A 25271-nucleotide genomic window follows, 5' to 3' on the forward strand; every position below is an offset into this window, starting at 1 on the left:
AAATCAGCATTCGATCTTATACCCCAGGAGAGACTTTGGGAAAAACTATAGGCCACGAATATTGATAGACGCCTGCTGTGCTTAATTCATTGTCTACATGAGAAGACCCACCTAAGGGTCAGATGTAATCGAGCCGGACACTTATCTGCACCTATTCCAACTTTTAACGGAGTGAAACAGGGTTGCATTCTTGCACCCTCCTTATTTAATCTTTATATCAACTCTTTAGTTAAACGGCTGGAGGGGGTAAATTCCCACCCCCCCAACTTGGCGAAGAGGCATGTGTTTTCACTCCTGTATGCTGATGACATTGTCCTATTATCTCAAATGACCGTTGGTTTGCGCTGTCTGTTGAGAGAGCTCGCCTCCTTTTGTACAGAAGAACTACTAAAAATCAATTATGCCAAATGTAAGGTATTAGTATTCTCCAGAAGAAGACGTAAACAACGGTGGCAAATCGATAATCACCTTATCGACTAAGTCACAGCTTTCAGATACCTGGGAATTTTGTTTCATTCCTCGGGCACCTGGAAGGCGCACCTGAATAGGTCTGCTGAGACTGCTCAGAGAACGGTCAAGGCATTGCTTTCATTCTTCCATACAAAAGGCGGCCAATATGTCCCCTCGGCTGTACAGGTATTTAATGCCAAGGCCATTGCTCAACTACTCTATGGGACTCAGATCTGTAGCGGTGGTAATTATGCCCCGCTGGAATCTATCCAATCCAAGTTCCTGAGGTCGATACTGGGTGTCCCTAGTTGTGTCTCCAACGTGGCCTTACGCTTAGAACTGGGAACCCTATTAATCGAGACCCGCGCCTGTATGCACAGATTCAGCTACTGGCTGAAGTTGTTACTTGTCCCTACTGGACTGGCCCCTCTGACGCTGGTGGATGTTTTCCAGTCCAAATGGAAGCAGGTAATGACTAAAAAATTGGAGGCCCTTGGATTCTTGCTCCAGGTGGTTGGGTCTCTAGGCTATTCAAAGGCAAAAATAGCCATTATCCAACATCTTAAAGACATAGAACTTCAAAATAACTTGAGCCTGGCCGCTGCTTACTCTGCTTACTCTTATTATTGTACCAGTATGAGACCTTTTGTATCTGCCAATTATTTAACAAACTTGCACATCCCTAAGCACAGGAAATCATTCGCTCTAGCGAGATTTAACGTCCTCCCTTCAGCACTCCTTGAGGGTAGGTATAAGGGTGTTCCCCTCTGCGAACGGGTTTGCCCTTATGGGGTTGGGGAGGTGGAGTCAGTGTGCCACGTATTGTTACACTGCCCTTTCTACTTGGACTTCCACTCTAATTTTATCTCCCCAAATTTGCCTAAACCTCACTTGGGTCCTGAGACTGACCTTGTATATCACCTACTGGCCGATCAGGACCATCAAATCACTATGAAGGTCTCCTCATTCTGTGTAGCCGCTATAGCTCATAGGAGAAATCTTACGGGTTCTACTTAACGAATTTTAAGATGTATATTACTTGAGTTTTGCCTAATGTCTTGAAACTTGTGATTTAGACCTAATTTTTAAAAACTTTTGTATTCATTGTTTTTATCATTTTTGTAGTCATTTACCCTATACCTCGTTGCACTTGTTTGCCCCTCTCCTCAAGCTTCAGGAGATCTGTCAATTTTTTTCTTTTTGCATTTTATTTTTCTCATGGTTATCTGGTGAAATGTTTGCTTAACATTCTCTTTTCCACTTGCTTTTATTTAAAGTGTTTTCTCAGATTAAAAATCTGATCTAAGAAGGTGTGGCTTCATAACATCTGAATTTATCATAATTTATCTGAAAGAGTGCCTCCAGCTTCATAAAGGATGCCGCGCAACAAGATCAGCCTCAAAAGGCCTTCTCTCTATCCCACCACTTAAAACAGCAAGACTGGTGAGGACTAGGGAGAGGGCTTTTTCTATTGTGGCTCCTACTCTGTGGAATGCCCTCCCAAACGATCTCCGTCATGCCCCCGCTATGATGAGCTTCCACCAGGCTTTGAAGACCTGGCTCTTCAGACAGGCTTTTGGGGTGAGTTAGGTTTATTACTACTGTTGAGATTTTAATGTTTTAATGTATTTGTATGTTTTTATTCTGTACGTCGCCCAGAGTGGCTGGACAACCAGCCAGATGGGTGACTAATAAAACTAATAAATAAATAAATAAACTGACCTAAGGGATGCCCAATAAGTGCTGTGCACAGCCCTGCTCTCAGAAGGATGAGGGAGTGGCTTTATGACTGACACAAGGGCCATCTAATCAGTGTGGTCCACGAGTCGCACACAATGATCCCTTAAACAGCTGTTGTGCATGCTCACTGAATGTAGGACCTTTTGCACACTCACTCACACACACACTCTAATGCCTGTGATTTTTTTCTCCCACTCGCTGCATCATACAGGCTCATAAGTATGCCACAGGTCATATGATCAATGATATCATATGTGCCATAGATCAATGTTAGAGCTTGTGCTTTGCATGCAGAAGGCCCCAGGTTCAATCCCTGGCTTCACTGGGTAAAGCTGGGAAAGATTCCCTGTCTGAAACTCTGGGGAGCGGCTGCCAGTCTATATAGACAATATTAGGCTAGATAGACAAATATTCTAACCAGATATAAGGCAGATCACTATGTTCCATTTGGAGGTTTTTTTACAGCCTGTACGTGGCTTCTACTGATGATGGATTGCAGTGGAATCTTTCAAACTCAAGGTCCCAAGTTCAGTCCTTGGCATCATCAATTAAAATGATCAAGAAGCTGGTGATGGAAAAGACCTCTGCCTGAAATGCTGGAGGGTAAATAATGCTGGATTGGTTGGATCAGTTGTATGACTTGGTATAAGGCGCCTTCTGATGCCTATTGTTTATACACATTTCATGTATGTGGACAAGTTATGGTGCATACTTGCTTTAAAACCTTGTATACTTGCTCGGTACACACTCATTCACGATAGGCACAGGCATCAGTGACAGTTGGTGGTACTACCTGAACATGGCGATGAGCAGGTTGAGAAGCAGAATGTTGGCTACTAGCAGGAAGATCACAAGGAGAGTAAGCACCAGCCAGTTGGCATAGGTGTTGGTGCAAGGCTTGGCGTCTTCCATCAAGATGGCCACTGGGTCGTAGGTACAGTTTGATGCCGCAATCAAGGCAGCTGGGGATGTGTGGAAGGGAAGAATGAGGTTAAGATCCTTAGAGTACAACTTTCTGCAATACCTGAGGAAATCTGTCTAAATCAGATCTATCACTGATCCAGCACCACCACTACAGGAAGCAAAGACCTGGAATTCTCTGCAGCTCCTGCCCTACCGACAGTAGTATGTTGTTAAATTCCAAAGTGCAGGGTCCCTTCATGATAGTCACTCCACACTCTGTCACAGCCATGCCCCCTTTTCCACTTTCACACATTTCTCCTGCTGTCCCTGTCATCTCATGAGTTCACACTCCACTACAACAGACATCTTTAGGAGCCAATCAGCAAAGGGGAGGCTGTGTGTTAGCTACTGAGAAGAGTCTTCTCAGTGGCTAATTTACCTCCTTTTACTCTGATTGGCTCCAGTTAGCATGAAAGGGCAAAGACTCTTCTCAGTGGCTAACATGCTCCCTTTTCATGCTGATTGGCTCTTACATAGGGACCTGGCTGGGACCCTGCTCCCAAAAAAGTAATGGGTCTATGACCCCCAACAACTACACCACTGCTTACCAAGCTTATTAGTGTACAAAATTCTGCTGCTGCTGCTTTGGCCACCATGCCATCTAGGCCAGAGTGTGCCTGACCCTGATCATGAAACACCTGGGACTGCGGACTGGCCCTGCCTCCCTTTGCCTGTTCTGCTGCTACCATCTCTGAGGGCAGAGGGTGTATTTACTCCTGTTAGAAATGAATTATGAATGAATTGTTTCTTTTGATACCTGAAAGAGCATCTGACCCCTTTTATACCCAGTTGATCACTGCACTTTGCAGGTGAGCGCTTCCTGCAGATACCATATCACCAGGAGGTCTGTTCCGCACAGTATCACGCCTCCAGTGTTATTGCACCTACCCTTCAGAATTCCCTTCCCTTATATATTAGACAGGTGTTGTCTCTTAGTTTTTTCGCTGCCTATTGAAGATCTTCTCTTCCAACAAGCCTTTTAACGTCTGAATCTGTATTGGAATTGTTTTTAGATGTTTTGATTGTTTTACCGCTTGTGTGTTTACTGTCCTGGGCTCCTTTGGGAGGAAGGGCAGGATGATGATGATGATAATAAATGTGCTTTTTCTTACGTATTTGTTATGAAATTGTTTTGAATTTGTCTTCATATGTATAATCATGTATTGTTGATGTATTTATAGTGTTTGTTGTTTTCATGCTTTGTTATGAGTGTAAACAGAAAAGGAGGAGATAAAAAAAGACACTGGCTGATTAAAACCTGGAGAGAGCCCTGTTAGATCATCTGACCACAGCTTCCTCTAGTTCTGTTTCCAACAGTGTCCAGCCAGATGCCTCTTGGGACCAGAGTTATAAGCAGGGCATATAAAGGCAGTAATCATTTCCTCTTCCTTGTCCCTCAGCATCTAAAACTCAGCAGTATATAAACCAAAAGGCCTCAATCATTCATAGGGAAAGACCTCCAAAACCTTATTTTGGTTGCCTTTTCCTGTTATTTTCTCTGTGGTTGCACTATCCTTTTTGAGATACAGCAAGCTGGATGCGAGTCCAGAAAGGAAGCCTCTGCCCCCTAGAACACCCACCATCAATCTCATCGAGTGGGATCTGTCCAAAGATTTGCAAGTAAGGCCGGTAGAAGACACGCCGGAATATCCAGGGGAGACGTCGGTCATGTGGGAGGAGCAGCCCCTCGGTGGTGACCCCGTAGGCCACTAACCATACCCCAAGGAAGAAAAGAAAGAAGAAGACGTCCTTCATCTAAACAGAGATGATGGAGAGAGCAGAAATGACCACTTTGACATACAGGAGCTTTGTGAAAAGAAAGGGGGAGGTGTTTTAATAAATTCTGCTCACTCGAATCAGTTTTCAATTCTATCTAAATATTGTAATGAAGTCTATTAATCAAAGGAAACTAATCTGCCTGTGTGGTGATGAAGTATGTGAAGAAGATGAAGCATGTGAAGAACGGAAGGTTCGAGAGGGAAGTAATCTTTGCAACATAAATATGCATAAAACAAATCAAACCCAGCAACGTCTCCAAACCTCTCAGAATTGTCTCTAAATTGCTCTTCCTGTAACAGGAGGAACATATGGTCCAAAATCTCTTGACCACTCACACATACTTATGGTTTCAGTTTCTCTTTCTTGGCACGTTCATTACATTTTACATATTCTGTTCACAGTTAAGCACAGAGTCCTTCGACCATTCATCATACACATCCCTGATCCATATCTGCACTTCATCCTAAAATCCCAGCTTAGACAGCCACTCTTGCATGCTCAAAGGCTCTCTATTTGCAGATTCACTCCATGGACACATCACATATACATCTGCTTACCATCTTGCCGACAATAATCATCTTGGGCCCCAGCTGTTTGTTGACAGCAAAGATGTGGATAAGACGAAGGGTGAATACCATGAAATCCAGGCAGAGAATGGTGCGTCCAGATTCATATGTCTGTGGAAACAGCCTGTCAGGCATACAGTGAGGTAAGAAACCAAGGAAAGGAATCTTTTCTTTCCTGCGTACAAACCATCCCTTTTCACTTCTCCAGAGCCAGTAAATACCCAGCCTCACAATCTGCTTTACAGTAAAAAGAGTAGCACAGAAGTGTACCCCCAAATGGAAAGAGGCTATGGCTCAACTTGTCTGAATGCAAAGCCCTTTGCCAGAACTCTGTCTCCTAACCATTTTAATGTTAGACTATGCCACTTCAGACAACAGGTTCAGGGTTGTATGTCTGAATGTTGCCCCTAAATCAAAACCTCACTGCAACCAGAAAATCAGGAAGAAGGGCTGTAATGTAGCTGAGCTTTCTCCGTGGTTTGCTATGTTTGTTTAGTGCAGAGGAAAATTCGAATATGTGATCCCTCACTTGCAGTCTGATTTGGTACAATGCAGCATGTAGTTCTCGTGTTCATGGAGCATGATTCTTGGCTTTTCAGGAAGGCCTATGGTAGGGATGGGAAACCTGTGGTCCTCCAGATGTTGCTGGACTCCAACTCCCATCAGCCCCAAGCAGCAGGGCCAATGGTCAAGGATGGTGAGAGCTGTAGTCAAGTTTGTTAATTAGGCATCAGGCCACAGGTTCTCCAGGCCTACAGCCAGCAGTCATGTGTAGAAAGTGAAGGGCTCTACGCTTTCTTTTGGCATGTCCTCATCTCTGCTGCAGCCCAGCCTCACCTGCACACCAGCCCCAACATGAAGAGCAGCAGAGCTGTGATGTCAAGCTGGTTCCAAGTGTCCTGGAAGTATCGGCGTATCCGCAGTGGCAAAGGATGAGAACCCACAAAGCAGCCTTGGCGCACCTCTTCACAGACCAGGGTGAAGACCCAGATGTACAAAACAATCTCTGCGCCGGAAGGGCCTTTGGGAGGCGGAGGGTCAAAATCCAGAAGTAAGACGTAGGAGAAGAGGAAAAGGAAGAGAAGGTACATCACCACGTTGCCCAGGAACGCCGTCACGGGAGCCACCCAAAACTGATGCCACCGTCGTAGCCAGAACCTGCGAGCTGAAGACGTGGAGGGAGGATCCGAATTGCTGGGACAGGGCAGAGAGTGAGAGGATGAGAAGAGATGATGAGAGTCCTCTATGGGATAGTCCCAAATTAGAGCTGCTCCCAAATAAAGAAAACTTAGTTGATCCACCATATGGGTTTTAGTCAATTACTCAATTCAAGTTACATATGGACAAAAGCTAATTCTGAAACAAGAAGCTTAAAAACATGCTTTGCTTTTATGATGCACATGTATGTCAGGCTTTGTCATAAAATAAGATTACATGCTAGCCCCTTAAAAAGCAGCAAAATCATTTTGTTTGGGTGCGGTTTGAAACAAATCTGCATCCAGCTGTGCTCATCTTTATTCATAGAATCATTGAGTTGGAAGGGGACTATTAGGCCATCGAGTCCAACCACCAGCCCCACTGTTGATGTCAGACCTTTTTGGTCCACCCCCAGCAAAACATTTCCATTGGACACACTTTGGAATCACAACTGTTTGGTTGATGGAACAAACAGTTTTGAAGTCAGTGTGTGGCTGGCTTGAAGGGAAAACACATCCACTCTAAAAAAATCCCAGAGTTTCAGTAAAAAGGGCAGAGTTTGACTGATGTGGGTCCTCAGATTCACAACACAACCAGTGTAACTGCAAGTGTGTCCATAGCATCATTTAAAGCACTCTGATACCACTTTAACAGTCATGACGTCCCCCAAAGAATCTTGGCAACTGTCGTTTGTTAAGGGTGCTGGGAATTTTATTTATTATTATACCATTTATATCCTACCTTTCCTCCAAATAGCACAAGGTGGTGTACAAATATTATTTTGTAATTCTCACAACAATCCTGTGAGGTAGGTTAGGTTGAGAGACAGTGACTGGCCCAAGGTCACCCAGTCAGCTTCATGGTCAAGTGGGGTTTGAACCTTGGTCTCTCAAGTTCCAGTCCGACACTCTAACCACTATACCACACACATACTGTAGCTCTGTGAGGGGCCTCCTAACAACCCTCAGCATGCTTGGCAAACTACAGTTCCCAGGATTCTTTGGGAGAAGCCATAACTGTGGTATAATACTGATTTAAAGGTGCATATATATGTGGGTGTGGGTGTGTTATATACACACAGCGCCTTGCAAAAGTAATCAGACCCCTGACCAATGCTCTCATATTACTGAATTACAAATGATACAAATGGTATTGTAATTTCGTTCTGTATGATATTTTATTTTGAAACACTGAAACTCAGAATCAATTATTATAAGGTGACATTAGTTTTATGTTGGGAAATGTTTGTAAGAAACATAAAAACATAAAAAACTGAATATCACACACACATGCACACTGCCTAATCAAGTAAATTAAAAGACTTTGCAACTGATTAATCTTGCCAATTCATTTATTCAGTATTACCCCAGTTTTGAATGCCTCTACTTCCGGCTGTAGCTCCTAACCTTTCTTCAAGAATAGGGAGTACAAATCACACAATTCTGACCAAGTGTTTCTATATTTCTGACATGCCTGCAACTGTGTTTAAAAGCCTTGGGCTGTGTGGGCTAAAAAGTAATTTTTTTTAAAAAAAACCCAATATTCTACAAGGGAACCCAAATCCCATAGAAAGGAAAGCTGAATTCTGAAACCCATATCAGTGCTGCAAATGAAAGGTGTTTTCCAGGGATGTAGTCATCCAGGGTCTTGGGGGGGTCTTAAACCATTTACTTTTTTGGGAGCAAAAAAGAGTCCCTATGTCTCCAGCATCCTCTGAGCCAATCAGCATGAAAGGAAAGTGTGTTAGACACTGAGAAGAGTCTTCTAACATGCTTCCTTGACCTCACCTGCCAGTTGGAGCCAATCAGAGTGAAAGGAGGTGAGTCAGCCACCGAGAAGACTCTTCTCGGTAGCTAACTCTTCCATTTCATGTTTATTGGCTCCTAGGGGTGTCTTTGTTGTGCGAGAAGGCATTGTGGCTGCAGCCCTGAAAGTTATGATCTCTCCTCCCACTCCTCACACCTCCTTCCCAAGAACATGACCATTTCCCTTACTCAGACAGCATGTCCCTGATGGTGCTTTTCACATCCGTGTCAAGGCTGTCCAGCTCAATCCGGCCTGAGGGATCCAGCCGGAGGTCATCATCCATGGCCCTGTCAAAAGTGAAGTCATACTCAAGTTCTGAGTAAACATAGTCAGGATCGGGGTGTCATCCTGATTCCCCAAAAGGGAGTGTAAAAGTTCAGCCCCAAGTTCCCAAAGGTAGCCAGCAAATCCAGGCCTGATGACCTGAGATTTGAACCCATGTCTCCCAGGTTCCAGAAGGTGAAATCCCACAATCCTCCCTGGAAGGGCGACTCCAGTATGCTGAGCTTCCCTAGTGTTTTCTTTTGAAAGCCCCACTAAAGTGAGAACTAGTGCTACTGAGCAAAGGGAGCTGTTTGCACATGCTCGCACTTTCCTCTGTAGAGAAGCCATCCTAGCAAATTCTGACATTCAGTAGCTCTACCCATTAGCCAGTGGAGGAGTAGCTGTTGCCCATTCCTTTCTCCTTTTGCGTCATGTCAATTAGATTGTGACCCTGCGGGTAGGGACTATCTACAGCACTTAGAAAATTTAAGGTGCTTCATAAGTAGGGATGGAAGGATCTGTCCACTTAGGTTCTCTCAGGTTCTAATTTTTCCAGTCTTAAATTCAATTCTCCACATTTCTGCAGCAATTTGCATTTTTTTTTTTAAAAAAATCCTCCTGAAAATTCATCAGCATTTTAGTGTGAATTTCTCCTCACATTTTCTATGCAGTTTTCACTAATGCACATTCTTGCAAGCAGTTGCCCCTAATATAATGCATTTTTGTATGTTATTTTTATCAGTATATTCATTTTTATGCCCACGTTTCCCTAACATATGCATTCTGGTCAATATTGGCTGGAGAATTGCATCATAAGCTTTGGAGAAGTGTGCATTTTGAAGGATGGCTTGTGTTTCGGTTCTCATGTCGTTTCAGAAAGTGCGTATTTGAAAGATTCACCCTTAAATGCAACCTGATCTGAACTTCTCCTCCATCCCTATTCATAAGATGATGATAATAACAATAACAATAATCATGGCACGTGCCTCACCCATCTGCCTGAGTGCTGTGGCTGGCCTTGTGATGAAACACGCCATGCCCAGCAGCACCTACCTGAATGTGATGAGGTTGGTCAAGATGAGAGGGGGGCAGAAGAAAGTGAGGAGGAGCTGCCAGACGGGTGTGCTTCGGTCCATCTCCCCCCACCAATTCTGGGTGAGTAAGGACTGTGGGGGAGAACACAGAAGAGAGTCAGCAGAGGAGGTTGGGGCCCTTCAACATTTTTTTCCGTTATTAGCATTCATTTAAATATGTGTAGTGTTACACAATGCTCTTCCCATCCAGGCTACAAGTTTAAGCATGCATGCTTAGAAGTCAAAGCCATTAAAGTCAATAGGAATTAGTTCTGAGGAAGGAGTTTTAGCCCAAGAACAGAATTCCCAAAGCAGTGGAGCCATCAAGGAAGGACTTTGGGGCGGAAGTCCAGAGCCCCATTCAGTGGAATGAGCAGGAGGGCTCTGAAACATACTAGGGCTGGCTTACCCCATTTTGAAGTAAGGGAAGTAATATGAATTGCCACATAAAGACGGGGGCCCTCATAGGGCCATTAAGCCTACCATTTAAAATTAGGAACATAGAAAACTGCCTTATATTGAATCAGACCATTGCCCTATCTAGCTTAGTATTGGGTACACCACTGTTCTTCAACCTTGGGTCCCCAGCTGTTGCTGGACTACAACTTCCATCATCTCCAGAGAGCACGGTCAAATGGTCCGGGATGATGGGAGTTGTAGTCCATCAACATCTGGGGATCCAAGATTGAATAACACTGGTCTGACTGGCAACAGCTCTCCAGGGTTTCAGATGGAGAATCTCTCCCAGCCCTACCTGGAGATGCCGGGGATTAAACCTGGGACTTTCTGCGTGCAACTTGCAAGGCAGATGCTCTTCCACTGAGCACTGCCCCTAAGACAGCTACTAGATCCAGGGAGGTTTGCCCCAAGGTTTTTGAACACACATCTTCCAGTCTGCACTGGTCCAGTTTGGATGACATATTTCGGTCATGTGACATGGCTGACATGCTCCCTCTTGGATGGGGATTCTGTCACTTTAAGAGCTTTAAGCCATGCAGATGCTCCCCAGACACAGCTCCTACTTTTATACGTTTGCTATTGATCCTGCTGAATATTACTTGCTTAATAACTCTTAAAAGGAAAAAGACCTTATCCAGAATAGAATGTCCAATGTTGCCACAACACTGTAGGAGACATTCAAACAATTAGTATCCTTGCAGCAATCTAGTGCTCTGAACATACACGTGGCCATACCTGCACGCCATCATGGGCAAAAAAGAGACGGGCATCAGCCTGGTGAGCCAGCTGGAGGACAGTGGCTCCTCCCCACAGTTGGGAACGGCGCACCAGCAGTTTGTAGGCCCGTGGTTCACTATTACGGTAACATTCACCAAACACACCTGGAGTTGGAGGAGAAAGAGTAAGGAGGAGGGGCATATTTGGGGGCACAAGGTCAAGGAATTTCAAGGATCTCCCACAAATCAACCTCATTTATAATAGCCATTACGCTAATGTAGTAGTCTTAACACTGATATATCACTCTTGAAGTACAAAATGTTTTTCTCTATCCTCTCTGCTATCCAATAATGACATTTATTCACCCATTTTACAGAACAGTGAACAGAGGCAGGCAAAACCGCCAATAAGATTATAGCTGAGGACAGATTTGAAATCAGGAGTTTCAGTCCAACTCCAGCATGTTGAATGGTGAACCACACTAGATCTAAGTCCAGTGGTCCATAAGTTTCATTCAGGTGGTCTACATCTCCACATTAAATGTTCATATTGATTTTGCATTGAATCTGCATTGCTTCTTTCATTTCTTATACAGTATTTTATCATATTACAATTTGAATTACATGGAATGCAAATTGTTATATAATAAAATACAATGTAAGAAATAAAAGAAGCAATGTAAATACAATTGAAAAATCATACAGCATCTGGCACAGGGCATGACAATTGCAACAACAGGTAGAAAAATCATTACGTGGTCTGCTAAGACCCTCAGCAATTTTCAAGTGCTCTGAGGGGAAAACAGTTTGGGAACCACTGACCTTGAATACTTGTGCAATATTTTATCAATAAATGTGATGGTTCTGCATGCTTTATCTGAATGCAAAGGTTTGGACTGTAGAGTTTGGCATAGGTCTCAAAGGGCAGTAGGATGTACAGAAGGTATAGGCTAGTTGGAGATGTTAGCCATACTAAAGCTCTGTCACCCACAATGGAGCCCTTTTCCAGATGCCATTAGCCTGTTTTCAAAAAACAGTGACACCTAAATTCCCATAGATTCTGAGCCAGAAAGAATTTATGTAGCTTTGCAGTCATGATTGCAAATAGATCCCTCTTCCCCCACCCCCTAGCCCCCATTTCTTCTTATCTCATCTCTACTTCTCTCGCACCAATGGCCAAGTTCTCAAAGCGCATTGCCAGATCCTTCATGGCTGCCTCTTCCGCTGCCTCTTGCTCTAGATGTGAAAGCTCCCGTAGCATCTGTGCTGCTACCAAAGCCCCAGCCACTGCATCAGGTGCCTAAGGTGGAGGGAAAGGGATGGCCATTAGTGGAGAGTCAGAGACAAGGAAATGGGCAAAACACCTGCAACCAACTGAGAGCTAGAAGGAGAAATTACCTATAGTCAAACCAGCCTTTCGTCAAATCAAAAGCAGGTTCTGTGCGTGTTAGCACTGAATTTGAAGTCTGGCTTTACTCAGGCCTGAGAAAGCTTGTAGTTCTGTCCTTCCTCCCGTTATGAACCTGCCCATGCACTCAGGCCTTCAGTACAGGACCTGTTTCGTGTGTCCACCTTCCGCACGACAGATGGTGATGGGACACAGCACAAGGCTTCTGATAAAGAAGTGTGTGTAGGAGCAGGTTCACATGCTGGAGTGTCCCAGGGAGTATAATCAAGGTTGACAGAGCAATTCGGGGCAGATTTTCCACAAGGACGTGTGCAACTGGATGAAGCAGTAGGAGATTTGTGATTAGATTTCCTGCAGTTTTTAAAGGGTAAATGCAATGCAGCCATGGGAACTCCTGATTCGGATTGGCACTGATCCAGGACTGTTACACTGGAAGAGGAGTCTTCAATCGTTTCCCCTGTGCTATTTTGCAGTTCAAAATTGCTCCCTCTGAGCTGCTATTTATCCCCATGTAGTAGTTGCATTTAGCCTTTTAAAAAGCACAAGAACCTATAAGGGCTCTAGTTTGTGAGTCTTTGCCTGGTTTGGTGGGTCCCTCATTGCGATGGTTTGGGATCAGAAGAGCTGTGAAGACTCTCAAGTTCTCAGGTACCAGAGGGATTAGTAAGTAAAATCTTTATTACGGTCCAAGACCAGCAATTATAATTACAAGACCTCTGGGTATCAGAGAACACAGAAAATAATTAAGTAATACAGACTCATAAATAAATCAGGGATTTTCACACACATATACAAAGAGAGAGAGAGAGAGAACGTTCAGGCATTTCTACACAGGATTAACTTTTGGAATTACTTCTAAAACCTCAGCATCTTTGAAAAGTACTCCGACCTCCTGTTCTGAAGGTCATAACATGCCAGCAAGAGTGGAAGTTGTGGAAAAATAAAGTGCTGCTGTGCGGACAGGATGCATAACAGCCAACCATTTCTCAGGGGGCAAATAAACTCTGGAGGATTGTGCAACAGCATGGTGCACTGTGTTACCGCTACAGGCCATCTCTGCAAGTACAAGCAAGTGAGGGACCAGCACAGGCTATAAAGGCTTGACCTGCAGGGAGTTAGATGTGCACAAGAGCCCTTGAAAACAAACCACGCAGGTTGGCACCTTCCTTCACTGTGACTCTGCGGGGTACCCACAGTGACATCCATCCTTCCAGAAGGATTTCTCTTCTTTGAAGCAAGAATCGTGGGACAGTAGTTTGCTGCATAGGTAGGAAGAGAGGAGGAGTTGCTCTCTCTCAGCTTTGCCCACCTGGGTATACGGTGCAGCACTATGGTAGATCTGAGGGCCGGGGAGGCAGGGTCGCTGTGGTCTATAGGAGTATTTTCTCTCTCACCAGGCATCCTGTCCAGATGACGACTGGTCTAGAGTGCCTCCACCTTGTACTGGGTCAAGGAGACAGACTGGGAATCCTGTTGGTGTACCGCCCACCTTGCTGCCCAACAGCTTCCCTAGCTGAGCTGACAGAGATAGTCTCGGAGGTGTTGTTGAGGTCCCCCAAACTTGTGGTGTTGGGGGATATCAACGTTCATGCCAAGACTGTCCTATCTGGGGCGGCTCAAGACTTCATGGCCTCCATGACAACCATGGGGCTGTCTCAATTTGTTACTGGCCCAACGCATGTGTCGGGTCACACTCTTGATTTGATCTTCGCCACTAGTCATGGAGATGGTGATCTGGAGGTGGGGTGTTTTTCATCTACTCCATTGTCATGGACAGATCACCGCCTGCTGAGTTTTAGACTTACGACGACTCTTTCCCTCTGCAAGGGTGGGGGACCTATTAAGTTGGTCCGCTCCCGGAGGCTTATGGATCCTATTGGTTTTCAGAGGGCTTTGGGAGTTTTTCCAGCTGATAGTACTGGCGCTCCTGTCGAGGCCTTGGTCGAACTGTGGAATACGGAGATGGCCCGGGCTATCGACACGATCGCTCCCGCGCGCCCTCTTCGATGCAGAGCTCATACAGCTCCGTGGTATACCCCGGAGCTGAGAGTGATGAAGCAAGAGAGAAGGAAGCTGGAGTGCAGATGGAGACGAACTCCAGACGGATGCAATTATGCTTTGGTAAGTGCCTCTACTAAATCGTATATAAAAGCGGTAAGGGCAGTGAAGAAGTCCCACTTCGCTGCCTCTATCAGGACATCTCTCTGCCGCCCAGCAGAGCTTTTTAGGGTTGTACGAGGACTCTTACATTCTGGTCCTCAAGATACCATTGAAACATCTGAAGCTCGCTGTAACGACATTGCAGGGCACTTCCAAAATAAAATCGCATGCATCTGTAGGGACCTAGACTCTGATGTTATGACAGATGAATCCATTGAAGTGTCCAGAACACGGTCTTGTCTTTCGTTATTGGATGAGTTTCAGTTGGTGCAGCTTGAGGAAGTGGACAAGGTGCTTGGAATGGTGCGGGCGACCACGTCTGCTCTAGATCCTTGTCCATCTTGGCTGGTCAAGGCTAGCAGGACTGGTACCACCGGCTGGGCCAAGGAAGTGATAAATCCCTCCTTGAGTGAGGGAGTAGTCCCTAGCAGCCTCAAGGAGGCAGTAGTGAGACCTCTTTTGAAGAAACCTTCCTTGGACCCAGATAACTTGAACAATTATAGACCGGTGGCGAATGTCCCCTTTTTGGGCAAGGTTCTGGAGCGGGTGGTTGCCGGTCAGCTCCAGGTGCTCTTGGATGAGACCGATTATCTGGATCCGTTTCAATCCGGTTTTAGGCCTGGTTTTGGCACTGAAACAGCCTTGGTCGCCCTGTACGATGACCTCTGTCGGGAGAGGGACAGAGGGAGTGTGACTGTGTTGATTCTCCTTGATCTCTCAGCGGCGTTTGATACCATCGACCATGGTATCCTTCTAGGGAGACTCGCGGAGTTGGGAGTTGGAGCACTGCTTGGCAGTGGTTCCGCTCCTACTTGGCGGAACACTGCTCGACACCTTGGACTCTCCATTGTGGAGTCCCTCAAGGGTCGGTTTTGTCCCCCATGCTTTTTAACATCTACATGCAGCCTCTGGGTGCCGTCATCAGGAGTTTTGGAGTGCGTTGCCACAAGTACGCTGATGACACGCAGCTCTATTTCTCCTTTTCATCTTCTGCAGGTGAGTCTGTGGATGTGCTGAATCATTGCCTGACCGCGATAATGGACTGGATAAGAGCTAATAAACTGAGACTCAATCCAGACAAGACCGAGACACTGTTGGTGAGTGCCTTCCCTGCCCAGATGGTGGATGTTTACCCTGTTCTAGATGGGGTTACACTCTCCTTGAAGGAACAGGTTCGTAGTCTGGGGGTTCTTTTCGATCCTTCCTTGTCTCTTGAGGCGCAAGTGGCCTCGGTGGCAAGGAATGCATTCTACCACCTTCGGTTGGTAGCCCAGCTACGCCCCTATCTGGACAGGGATGACCTCGCCTCAGTTGTTCATGCTCTGGTAACTTCTAGGCTGGATTACTGTAATGCGCTCTACGTAGGGCTGCCCTTGAAGACAGTTCGGAAGCTTCAGCTAGTGCAAAACGCAGCAGCCAGACTGCTGACGAGGATCAGCCGGTCAGCACATATAACACCTGTTCTGGCCCGTTTGCACTGGCTACCTATTTGTTTCCGAGCCAGATTCAAGGTGCTGGTTTTGACCTATAAAGCCTTACATGGCGTGGGACCGCAATATCTTGTGGAACGCCTCTCTCACTATGAACCTACACGGTCACTTCGCTCAGCATCTAAGGCCCTCCTCCAGGTACCAACCCATCGAGAAGCCCGGAGGACAGTTACTCAATCTAGGGCCTTTTCTGTAGTGGCCCCCGAACTGTGGAACAGCCTCCCCGAAGAAGTACGCCTGGCGCCTACGCTCCTATCTTTCCGGCGCCAGGTTAAGACCTGGCTATGCTCCCAGGCATTTTAAGCGTTTATGTTATAATTTTTTTAAAAAAATTCTTTTCTTTTGTTCCTGATTGTGTTCATTGTTTGTAGGCTGATTTTATTGTGATTTTGTATTTTAACCTTTTGTACACCGCCCAGAGAGCCACTCGCTATGGGCGGTTTATAAATGAAACAAACAAACAAATAAATAAATAAATAAACTCTCCTGCCGAGGGAGACTCCAGCACGTTATCCTGCAATGTTCCATGATAAAAGATTTATGAAATTTGTCCGGCTGGGCTGAGTTTCCGGGGGGGGGGGCTCCCGTGGAGGCATCACTGAGGGCGTATGGCATGGTACCTTGGAGGGCAACCAGCCCAGGGCGAGGGGACAATTGAAGTTGGTCAGGTGGCTCTGCTGCCCTATGGGAGTGTCCGCTGGGGTGGGCGTACAAAAGTAGGTGACGCCAGAGGGAGAAGGAACATTCTTCTGGCAATGTCTTGGGTCAGCCCCAAGAAGGGTATGGATACTCGGTTTCCACTGATGGGGTTTAGTGGAGTTCTTTGGGGGGGAGAGTTTTCCTGGTCACTTCAAGGAGTCCTCTAGGGGGGAAATAATCTCCAAAGATGGGCTAAGCCTACTGACATTGGAAATAATAGCCCTTAAATGGGTAGTCCTTGGATGAGTGTGAGATGTACCTAGTGGGGCCTGTTCCTTCCCCAGGGAGCCCAGTTCCTCACTCTCTAGATAGCGCATACTGGTCCACGAGGGGCAGGCCGATGGACCAGAGGGATTAATAACAGGTATACCTCAATCTCCTTTTTAGATTTGCAGTCTAAATTTGGACTATAAACAAGGGTCTATCTACTTGTTTTTTAGCTCTGTAAGATGTCCTTCACATTGATGGAGATATATTAATCATCATCATCATACGTACCATTTCCCAGAAATACATGGCCATCTCCCTACGGTTCAGCAACACAGCCCATATAAACAGGTCAGTCCAAGGGTTTGGTGAAAGTTCGGAGCGGTACATGGGATCTCCATTGGGTAATGATCCCTTGCTCTTGGGAGAGGAGAGACAGGCTGGTCAGCACATGACAGAAAATGTTCACACACACACGGCTTAGATCTGAGGCTGATGTACAAAAGCTGCCCAGAATCTATGGCCGAAGAACAAAACAAACACTCCACCCCAACTTTAGCCTCAGCAACCTTTCAAAGTTTTTCTGAAAACATAGGAATCCCAGTTACAGTCGTTAGCCTTTATTCAAATATGTGCATGTTGCCTTAAAGTGGATTCTGAAATCAATAGTCTAGTTTTTGCAGATATTTATTGAGGATTACCAAATGGATAAGCAAAGGACTGTAGAAGTATATGGGTAGTAGAATAAGAGATTTAGAGAGAGTGGCAGGTAGGGTTGGGGAAGAAATTTGGCTTGGTTCACTTTTAAATTTACACTTCCGGAAAGAATCTGCACACCAAAACGCAGTTATCCTTTGAAATTCACACTTTTCCAAATTTTGCAATGCAGTTCTTCAACCAAATGACGTGCACAAAAATGAAGATATTTGGGGAAAGTATGCATAAAAAAGCATATATTTGTGAAAATGACATAGAAAATGTAATTATATTAGGGAAAATTGCTTGCAAAAATATGGACATTAGGAGAAATGGGCAATTCCTGAATTTTTGTGAGAAGTTTTTTAAAAATGTTCAAACTATGTGGAAATCTCTCAAACTGAACTTAAAGATTGGAAAGAAATGAGACATCAAGATTAACAAATTCAATTTTCTCTAATGTCTACAGTCACCATGTTTACCACCTCCAGTTCTTACTGAAGTACTACAGTCTATTTTGTAGGCACTGCCTGACTGTTTATTTCCAAAATACTCTTCCACAAAGAGGGCTAAAAACTATTTTTTTTTAAAAAAAAGGTGACATTATGAAGTATCTTTTTCTGAACCAGCTACATCGCCAAATTCTACAGCCCCAAACTTCAGTGAGATTTTATGATTATATATAGTGAGATGATAAACGTCAATTTATTGTCAAAAAACCATAGGCTGCAGCTAGGGATGGAGAAGAAATTTGATTCAGTTCACATTTAAAGACCAACCTATGTAATCTGCACTTTTCAAAACAATATGAGAATCAAAACACAACCATCCTTCGCAATTTGCACTTTTCTTGAGTTTTACAGTGCACTTCTTCACTCACGTAATGTGTACAAAAATGCATTTATGAGGGTAAAGTGTGCGTAAAAATGTGTATATTTGTGAAAATAACATAGAAAATGCATTATTTTAGGGGAAATTGTTTTGCAAAAAAATGTATATTAGGCAAAATTGCATATATACATGTGTAAAGTAAGAGAAATTCGTACTAAAATGATGATGAATCTTCAAGAGGGCTTTTTAAAAAAAAATCACAAACTGATGTGGAAATGTGGAGAACTGTACTTAATTGGGAAAAACGAGAAAAACCACAATGGACAGATTCACCCATCCCTAACTGCAACAATCTCTTAACAAAGCAACGCAGCAAAACAATAATTGTCTCAGCAACAATTAATTACACAGCTGGTAAAAAATAACAGTGCAGCTTGTAGATAAGACAGCCTTTAGTAACGTCTTTCTCTTTACCTGACAGCAAGGATGAAACAATCCTGAAGCAAATAGGGGCACGCATAGGGAAAAATTGGTTGGCGGAAGGGGAGTCCTTAATCCTTTTTGTGCTTGCCAATGATCCTCTGAAAATGCCCACTCTACCTGGTTTTGCTGTTTTTCAGCATTAGTGAAACTATGTAGGGAGTGAACCTGACTGGCAAACTGGATCAGGAGACCACTGGGAAGGAGCCCCATGTAACAGCAGAACATTTATATCATGAAAATAAATTTGAACATCTTTGGTCGTGGGAGAAAATTGAGTGGGATTTTTAATTTAGTCTGTCTTGGGGTGGCCCATGGCATATTTTTAGAGTGCTTTTGTACAGACCACTGTAGCCACCCCTCTCCTCAAAGGAGGAAGTGAGTTTAAAAAATCAACTCGAGTGATGAAGCTACCACCTCTGAAAAAATCTTCATCTTGTTTCTGTCTCCTAGAGCACCTGACAATCCCCAGTGCTCCCAGCATTACTACACACACATGCATACACATACACAAGAAGAATACCAACATGGCTACTAGCTACGATGGCTATGTTCTGCCTCTACTGTCAGAGGCAGCATGGCAATGAATACCAGCTGCTGGGAATCACAAGTAGGGAGACTGCTGCTGCACTCTGGTTCTGCTTGTAGGCTTCCCACTGGCATGTGGCTGGCAACTGTGAGAACAGGATGCTGGATGAGATGGGCCTTTGGCCTGATCCAGAAGGGCTCTTCCTATTTTTGATCAGTCAGAGGCCTTTCCCACTGGCATTGCTGTCTGTGATGGGTTGGGAGAAGGCAACTAGGCCAGACAGGCAGACAGCCCAGCCTAGTCTCAACAACCAAGCATCACTGCTAGCTTGATACATTTGCTCTTATGTTTAACCTACCCCTGCTCCTTTGTGACCAGAAGGCTGCAATCCAGCATAAAAGGGAGCACAGACGTCCCCTAGCAGCTCCTGCAGGATGCGAGCCACCTGGGGCAAGTGGCAATCGGGCAAAGATTGCTCCAACAGCAGGTATTCGGGAGGTGGGGAGGGCTCCGATCCTGCCCCTTGGTGTCGCTCCAGAAGCTGGTGCAGCAGCGAGACTTCAGGGGCCCCTGCATACAGATGCTCTAGCTGTCCCCATGTCAGGAACTGCCCGATGTCCAAGCCATTCTCCACAAAGAGGCGCACTAAGGCAGGACGGTCCCCTAGCAAAGCATCACGCATTGGGTCCTCCAGCAGGCTAGGCTGCAGGAAAGAGAAGGGGTAATGGTGAGAGGGGAATACAAGGTGCAGGGTGGGAACAGAGTCTATTATACATTCCATGAGTATAACGGATGGGAACTACCCAATGGTCACAGTCAACCTGGTCTTCTGAAAGCTATCTACAGTACAGAGCAGTTACCACCATGCTTCAACTACTATGGAAGTGGCCTGGGCTAGCAATAGTCGCTCCACGCTGGCAATCCCGACTCATCTCAAACAAAGGAGCCCCCTGCACCATCCCAACACCTTGCCTCCCCCCATTCCATGTTCTGCTCCTCAAGAAAATTCTTGGCCCAACCATATTCTTCTCCTTTACCTTCCTTGCTCCTTGTGATGCCATCAGGGCAGGATTTTGGGACAGAAGTCAAGGGCCTCCCTCAGCAGAATGAGTAGGAGGGACCCCCCCCCCAATGCAGCAGGGCTGCTGACTTACCACATTTTGAAAAGTGAAGAGGGATCTCCTGTAAGACCATTAAGTCCAGAGTCTAAAATGACGTACATATCTGCACTCTTGTACTTAAAAAAGTCCTCCTGCCAAGTGCATGAAAGGAGCTAAGAACTAACAATAAAGTCTTTTTTTTTTTAAAGAGTTAACATCTCTCTTCCTTCCGGTGTCATCATCAAAGGATTATTTCAAAGGGGATCCTGTGTGTTTCCCTTTGGTGTGCCTGATGTGGAGCGCATACCTCAGGCACAGAGGCAGCCTTGTATGTCCACAGATACCTGGAGTAGAATAGGGAGTCCAGGGTTGTGCTTATCCTACACCATAACTGGGCTTCTCTGTCCCCTCTTCCCTCTCTCTTGTTTGTTCCAGGAGGTGATAAAAATATGTTACAAACCTGCATAAGGCAGAAGCCAAGGTGGGGATGATGGAAACAGCTCTTCTTTGCTCTTGCTGGCTCCCGTCTCTTTGCCCTCTATCCTGCCTTCTTGCTGCATCCCAAAGATTTCCTCCGTCTCTTCTCCCCCTCTTTCAATGAGCTTCCTTCCTCCTCTCACCTCTTCTCTTCTGAGTTTGAAGTCCTCCCTCTCGTCCCTACTGACTCACCTCCCAGAGAATGTCCCCACGGAACAGCTCGGTGCTGGCAATGTCCACACGGTTCCAGGCCACTGCCAAACGCAGCTCATCCAGGTAGGTGGTGGCCTCATTTGATCGCCTACAGGCTGCAAGGAGAGGAGAAGAAGAGACCCTCTTAGCCTTGGCTTCCCCTCACTCCCTCTGCAGTGCTCTAAGTGGGGAGAGGGCAGTGGGTGTGAGGAGCGGGGATGTAATCTTTACAAGGGAGTAAAGGAAGAAAAAGATGAGAAAGGAAGATGAGATCTTTGCAAGGAGGAGGAGATGATTGTGGGGTAGGATCCCTGGAGAGAGTTAGTTTCAAAATCAAGTGCCTGGGTTACTTGCTGGGATTAGTTAAGGAAACGGAACCCTAAACAATACAATTTTAAATAGGAAGCAGGGCAGAGAGAAGAAAAAATAGAAATCTTTCTTAAGAAGAATTGGGGTGCATTTTTAAATTAAAATAGATCTGATCAAAATGTATATAGAACATTTGGAAGGGTAGCCAGTTTTGTGACTTATGCTAATATAATTATTATTATCATCCTAAAATATATAATATAATGGATTTTCTTTTGTATTTATTTTTATTATTTTATTTCTGTGTTAAAAACAACATTTAAACAATTAAATGTGAATTAGAAATGTTCAATTAATCTCAGTCTTCACTAGTTCCTGATAAGCAGAACTCATTCCTGACCCTCCTAATGGCTCTTGCTCTGTGTCCATCTGTTCTAATAACCTACCCTTATCATAACAAGCTAGCATAAGTAAGCTGTTTTACACCGAGTCAGATCACTGGTTTATCTAGCTCAGTATTGTCTACTCTGACTGGCAGCGGCTCTCCACGGTTTCAGGCAGGGGTCTCTCCCAGCCCTACCTGGAGATGCCACGGATTGAGCCTGGGGCCTTCTTGATTCAAAACAGATGCTCTGCCACACTAAGCTAAGGCCCTTCGCCAATACCCGTGATTGTTGACTCTGGCTGCCTACCATTTGATAAGAACTTTCACTGGATTTCACTGTCACTCCACAGAAGAACATCCAGATCAGACCTTTTCTGGCTCATTTCTCTGATTTCCATTATTATTGTGTTCTAATTAAATTGCTTGTTACTCTGCTTGCATCACTATTGACCAGAAGCTGAATTTGAAGGCTGTTTTTGTCATGCTTTGGCTTCTTTTTGTACGTCATATCCATTGTACTTCATATTGCAAGAGTGAGGTCAGATGGGAACAAGTGCCTGACAGTCCTAGATGTCACTTCTGGAGGTTCCTTTCTTACATTGCTACAGCATCCTAGAGATGCCATCTACAAAGACGTGTCATAACTAGTGACTTGTAAACCATCTAGCTGAAGACTTCCTGGAACATTAACCAACTTCCATTATAGGGTTAGGTTCAGAGGTGAAGACTGAGGGTTATGGTCAGTAAGCATCATTGGTGGGAGCTGAGGTTGTTTATTTAAAACATTTGTAGCCCACTTTTCTATTTAAAAAATATCCAACCTGGAAAGAGGTTGATGGGAGTGGGGAACCCCAAAGTCAGGGATGAACCAGGGGTATCTGTGATAGGGTAGTCACCTTTCATCAGTGCTTTGAGCAGGATTGTCTCAAACTCCTCTAGACCCTCCTGGTCCGAATAGACAGTCACCAGTTCTCTCAGAGCCCCAATACGTTCCACCTGGTAAGAAAAAACATTGAGAGACCCTTGGAGATCCCTCAGATAAAATGAAATTCCCCTCTCCAGAGAGAGATTTTCAAGAGCCCACTACCCTGAGGACTGGTGAAGAAAAGTTTCAAAATCCCATAGAAAACGGGAAGGAATGGGAACACTTGGGAACACTTTAGAGAAAGAAGAATTTGTGGGGAGGGGGCAATTCTGGTTCCTACCTCCTCTGCCAAGTCCTCCAGTTCATTCTCAGGGAACTTTCCCTGCAACTTCTTCAGCGCCAATGACTTCAGGGACTCTCCAGGCTGTGTCTCCTCCAGCAACTCAGCCAAGCAATCAGCTGCTCCCCCAGATCCTGCCAAGAGCAGGCAAGGGATCGAGGCATGCACTGCTTCAGATATGCGCTGAGGAAAGAACAAGACAGAAGACGAGCCCCTGAGGAACCTACTAAGCCAGGGATCGCCAAGCTATTTAGCCCAGGAGCACTTGAAATGGGAGAATCTATCAATTTCAGGTTCTCTCAGCTTCTTATTTTTTCCAATCTTAACTTCAGTTTTCCACATCAGTTTGCAGTTGATTTTTGCACATGAGAAATTAAGAAGAAATGGGGTTGCTTTAATAGTGAGAAGTAATGTAGCAAAAGCAATTAGGAGCTACAACGCAAGGTCTGAGCGAGTGATATCAATGAGATTAAATGGGAAACCTATGAACATAACCATCATCCAAGTGTATGCTCCAACGGTAAATGCAGAAGAGGAATTGGAGAGATTTCACGCAGAAGTACAGGAAGAAATTGATCACACACCAAAACAAGATGTGCTGATAATCATGGGGGACTGGAATGCAAAAGCAGGGAACAGAGATAGGAATTGTGGGGAAATGGGGCTTAGGAAACAGAAATGAAGCAGGAGAAAGACTTACTGAATTCTGTGAAGCCAATAATTTGTTTCTTGCAAACACTTTTTTGAGCAACCAAAAAGACAACTGTACATGTGGACATCACCAAATGGTCAATATAGGAATCAAATTGATTATATAATTGGTAGCAGAAGATGGAGAAGTTCCATACTTTCAGTGAAAACAAGACCAGGAGCAGACTGCGGTACAGATCATGAACTTGTAATATCGAAAATCAGAGTAAAGCTAAAGAAGAACAACAAAGCAACCATATGCCAAAATACAATTTAAATAACATCCCAGAAGAACATAAAGTTCAAATAAGGAACAGATTTGAGGCTTTAAACTTAGTTGATAGAGAACCAGAAGAACAACAGATTGAAGTCAGAGACATTATCAGGGAAGAATGCAAAAAGACAATATCTCCAGTTAAAAAGAGAGAAGGACCTCAATGGATAACTGACAAAATTCTTAACATAGTTAAAGGGAGAAGGAAAGCAAAAGCAAAAGGAGATAGATACATGGTCAGAACCCTAAATGCAATAATACAGTGACTAGTACGTAGGGACAAAGAGAACTATTACAATAGTTATTGTATAGAAGAGGACAACAAAAAAGGTAGAACAAGAGCCCTATTCCAAAAGATTAGAGAAATTAAAGAGAAATTTAAACCAAGAGTAGGGATGTTGAATAACCAACAGGGGAACACACTGACCGAGATAAAATAAAAGGAAGATGGAATCAATAAAAGGAAGAACTATATAAAAGAGGTGCAAGGATGACAGATTCATTCATGGAGGAACTGTATGATGAAGAACCAGAAATTTTAGAATGTGAAGTGAAAGCTGCTCTTAAAATACTTGGAAGAAACAAATCACCAGGAACAGATGGCACACCAATAGAGTTGCTATAAGCCACTGAGACTTAATCTGTCCAAATTTTGACAAAAATTTGTCAACAAATATGGAAAAGAAAACAATGGCCCACAGACTGGAAGTGTTCTATACATCCCAATTCCAAAGAAAGGGGATCTCAGGGAATGCAGTAATTATCAAACTATTGCCTTAATATCCCATGCAAGTAAAGTAATGCTCAAGATTCTACAACAAAGGCTCTTATCATATATGGAGCAAGAAATGCCAGATGTCCAAGATGGATTTAGAAAGGGAAGAGGCACCAGAGATCATGTCGCAGATATATGTTGGATAGTGGAACAGACCAAGGAATTTCAGAAGAAAATCACCCCATGTTTTATAGATTACAGCAAAGCCTTTGACTGTGTAGATCATGAAAAACTATGGAATGCTTTAAAAGAAATGGGGGTGCCACAGCATCTGATTGTCCTGATGCGCAACCTATACTCTGGACAAAAGGCTACTGTAAGGACAGTATATGGAGAAACCATATTCAGAAA

General features: G+C 44.5%; 1 protein-coding gene across 2 annotated transcripts in view; it reads right to left on the reverse strand.

Moving 5' to 3' along the window:
* Positions 1–25271, reverse strand: part of TRPM4 (transient receptor potential cation channel subfamily M member 4) — a 56728-nt gene that overhangs the window by 10351 nt on the left and 21106 nt on the right. For both annotated transcript variants that reach the window (XM_061589764.1, XM_061589763.1), the window contains exons 8-20: positions 23182–23364; positions 22873–22972; positions 21283–21398; positions 19872–20216; positions 17269–17397; positions 12184–12313; positions 11033–11178; positions 9819–9931; positions 8690–8788; positions 6336–6692; positions 5490–5622; positions 4734–4908; positions 2984–3152 (exon numbers count right to left, since the gene is read on the reverse strand). In XM_061589764.1, the coding sequence (XP_061445748.1) occupies positions 2984–3152; positions 4734–4908; positions 5490–5622; positions 6336–6692; positions 8690–8788; positions 9819–9931; positions 11033–11178; positions 12184–12313; positions 17269–17397; positions 19872–20216; positions 21283–21398; positions 22873–22972; positions 23182–23364 (2195 nt within the window). The remainder of the gene's footprint in view (positions 1–2983; positions 3153–4733; positions 4909–5489; positions 5623–6335; positions 6693–8689; positions 8789–9818; positions 9932–11032; positions 11179–12183; positions 12314–17268; positions 17398–19871; positions 20217–21282; positions 21399–22872; positions 22973–23181; positions 23365–25271) is intronic.

Source organism: Rhineura floridana, chromosome 11 (assembly GCF_030035675.1).
Source record: "Rhineura floridana isolate rRhiFlo1 chromosome 11, rRhiFlo1.hap2, whole genome shotgun sequence".
NCBI lineage: Eukaryota > Metazoa > Chordata > Lepidosauria > Squamata > Rhineuridae > Rhineura > Rhineura floridana.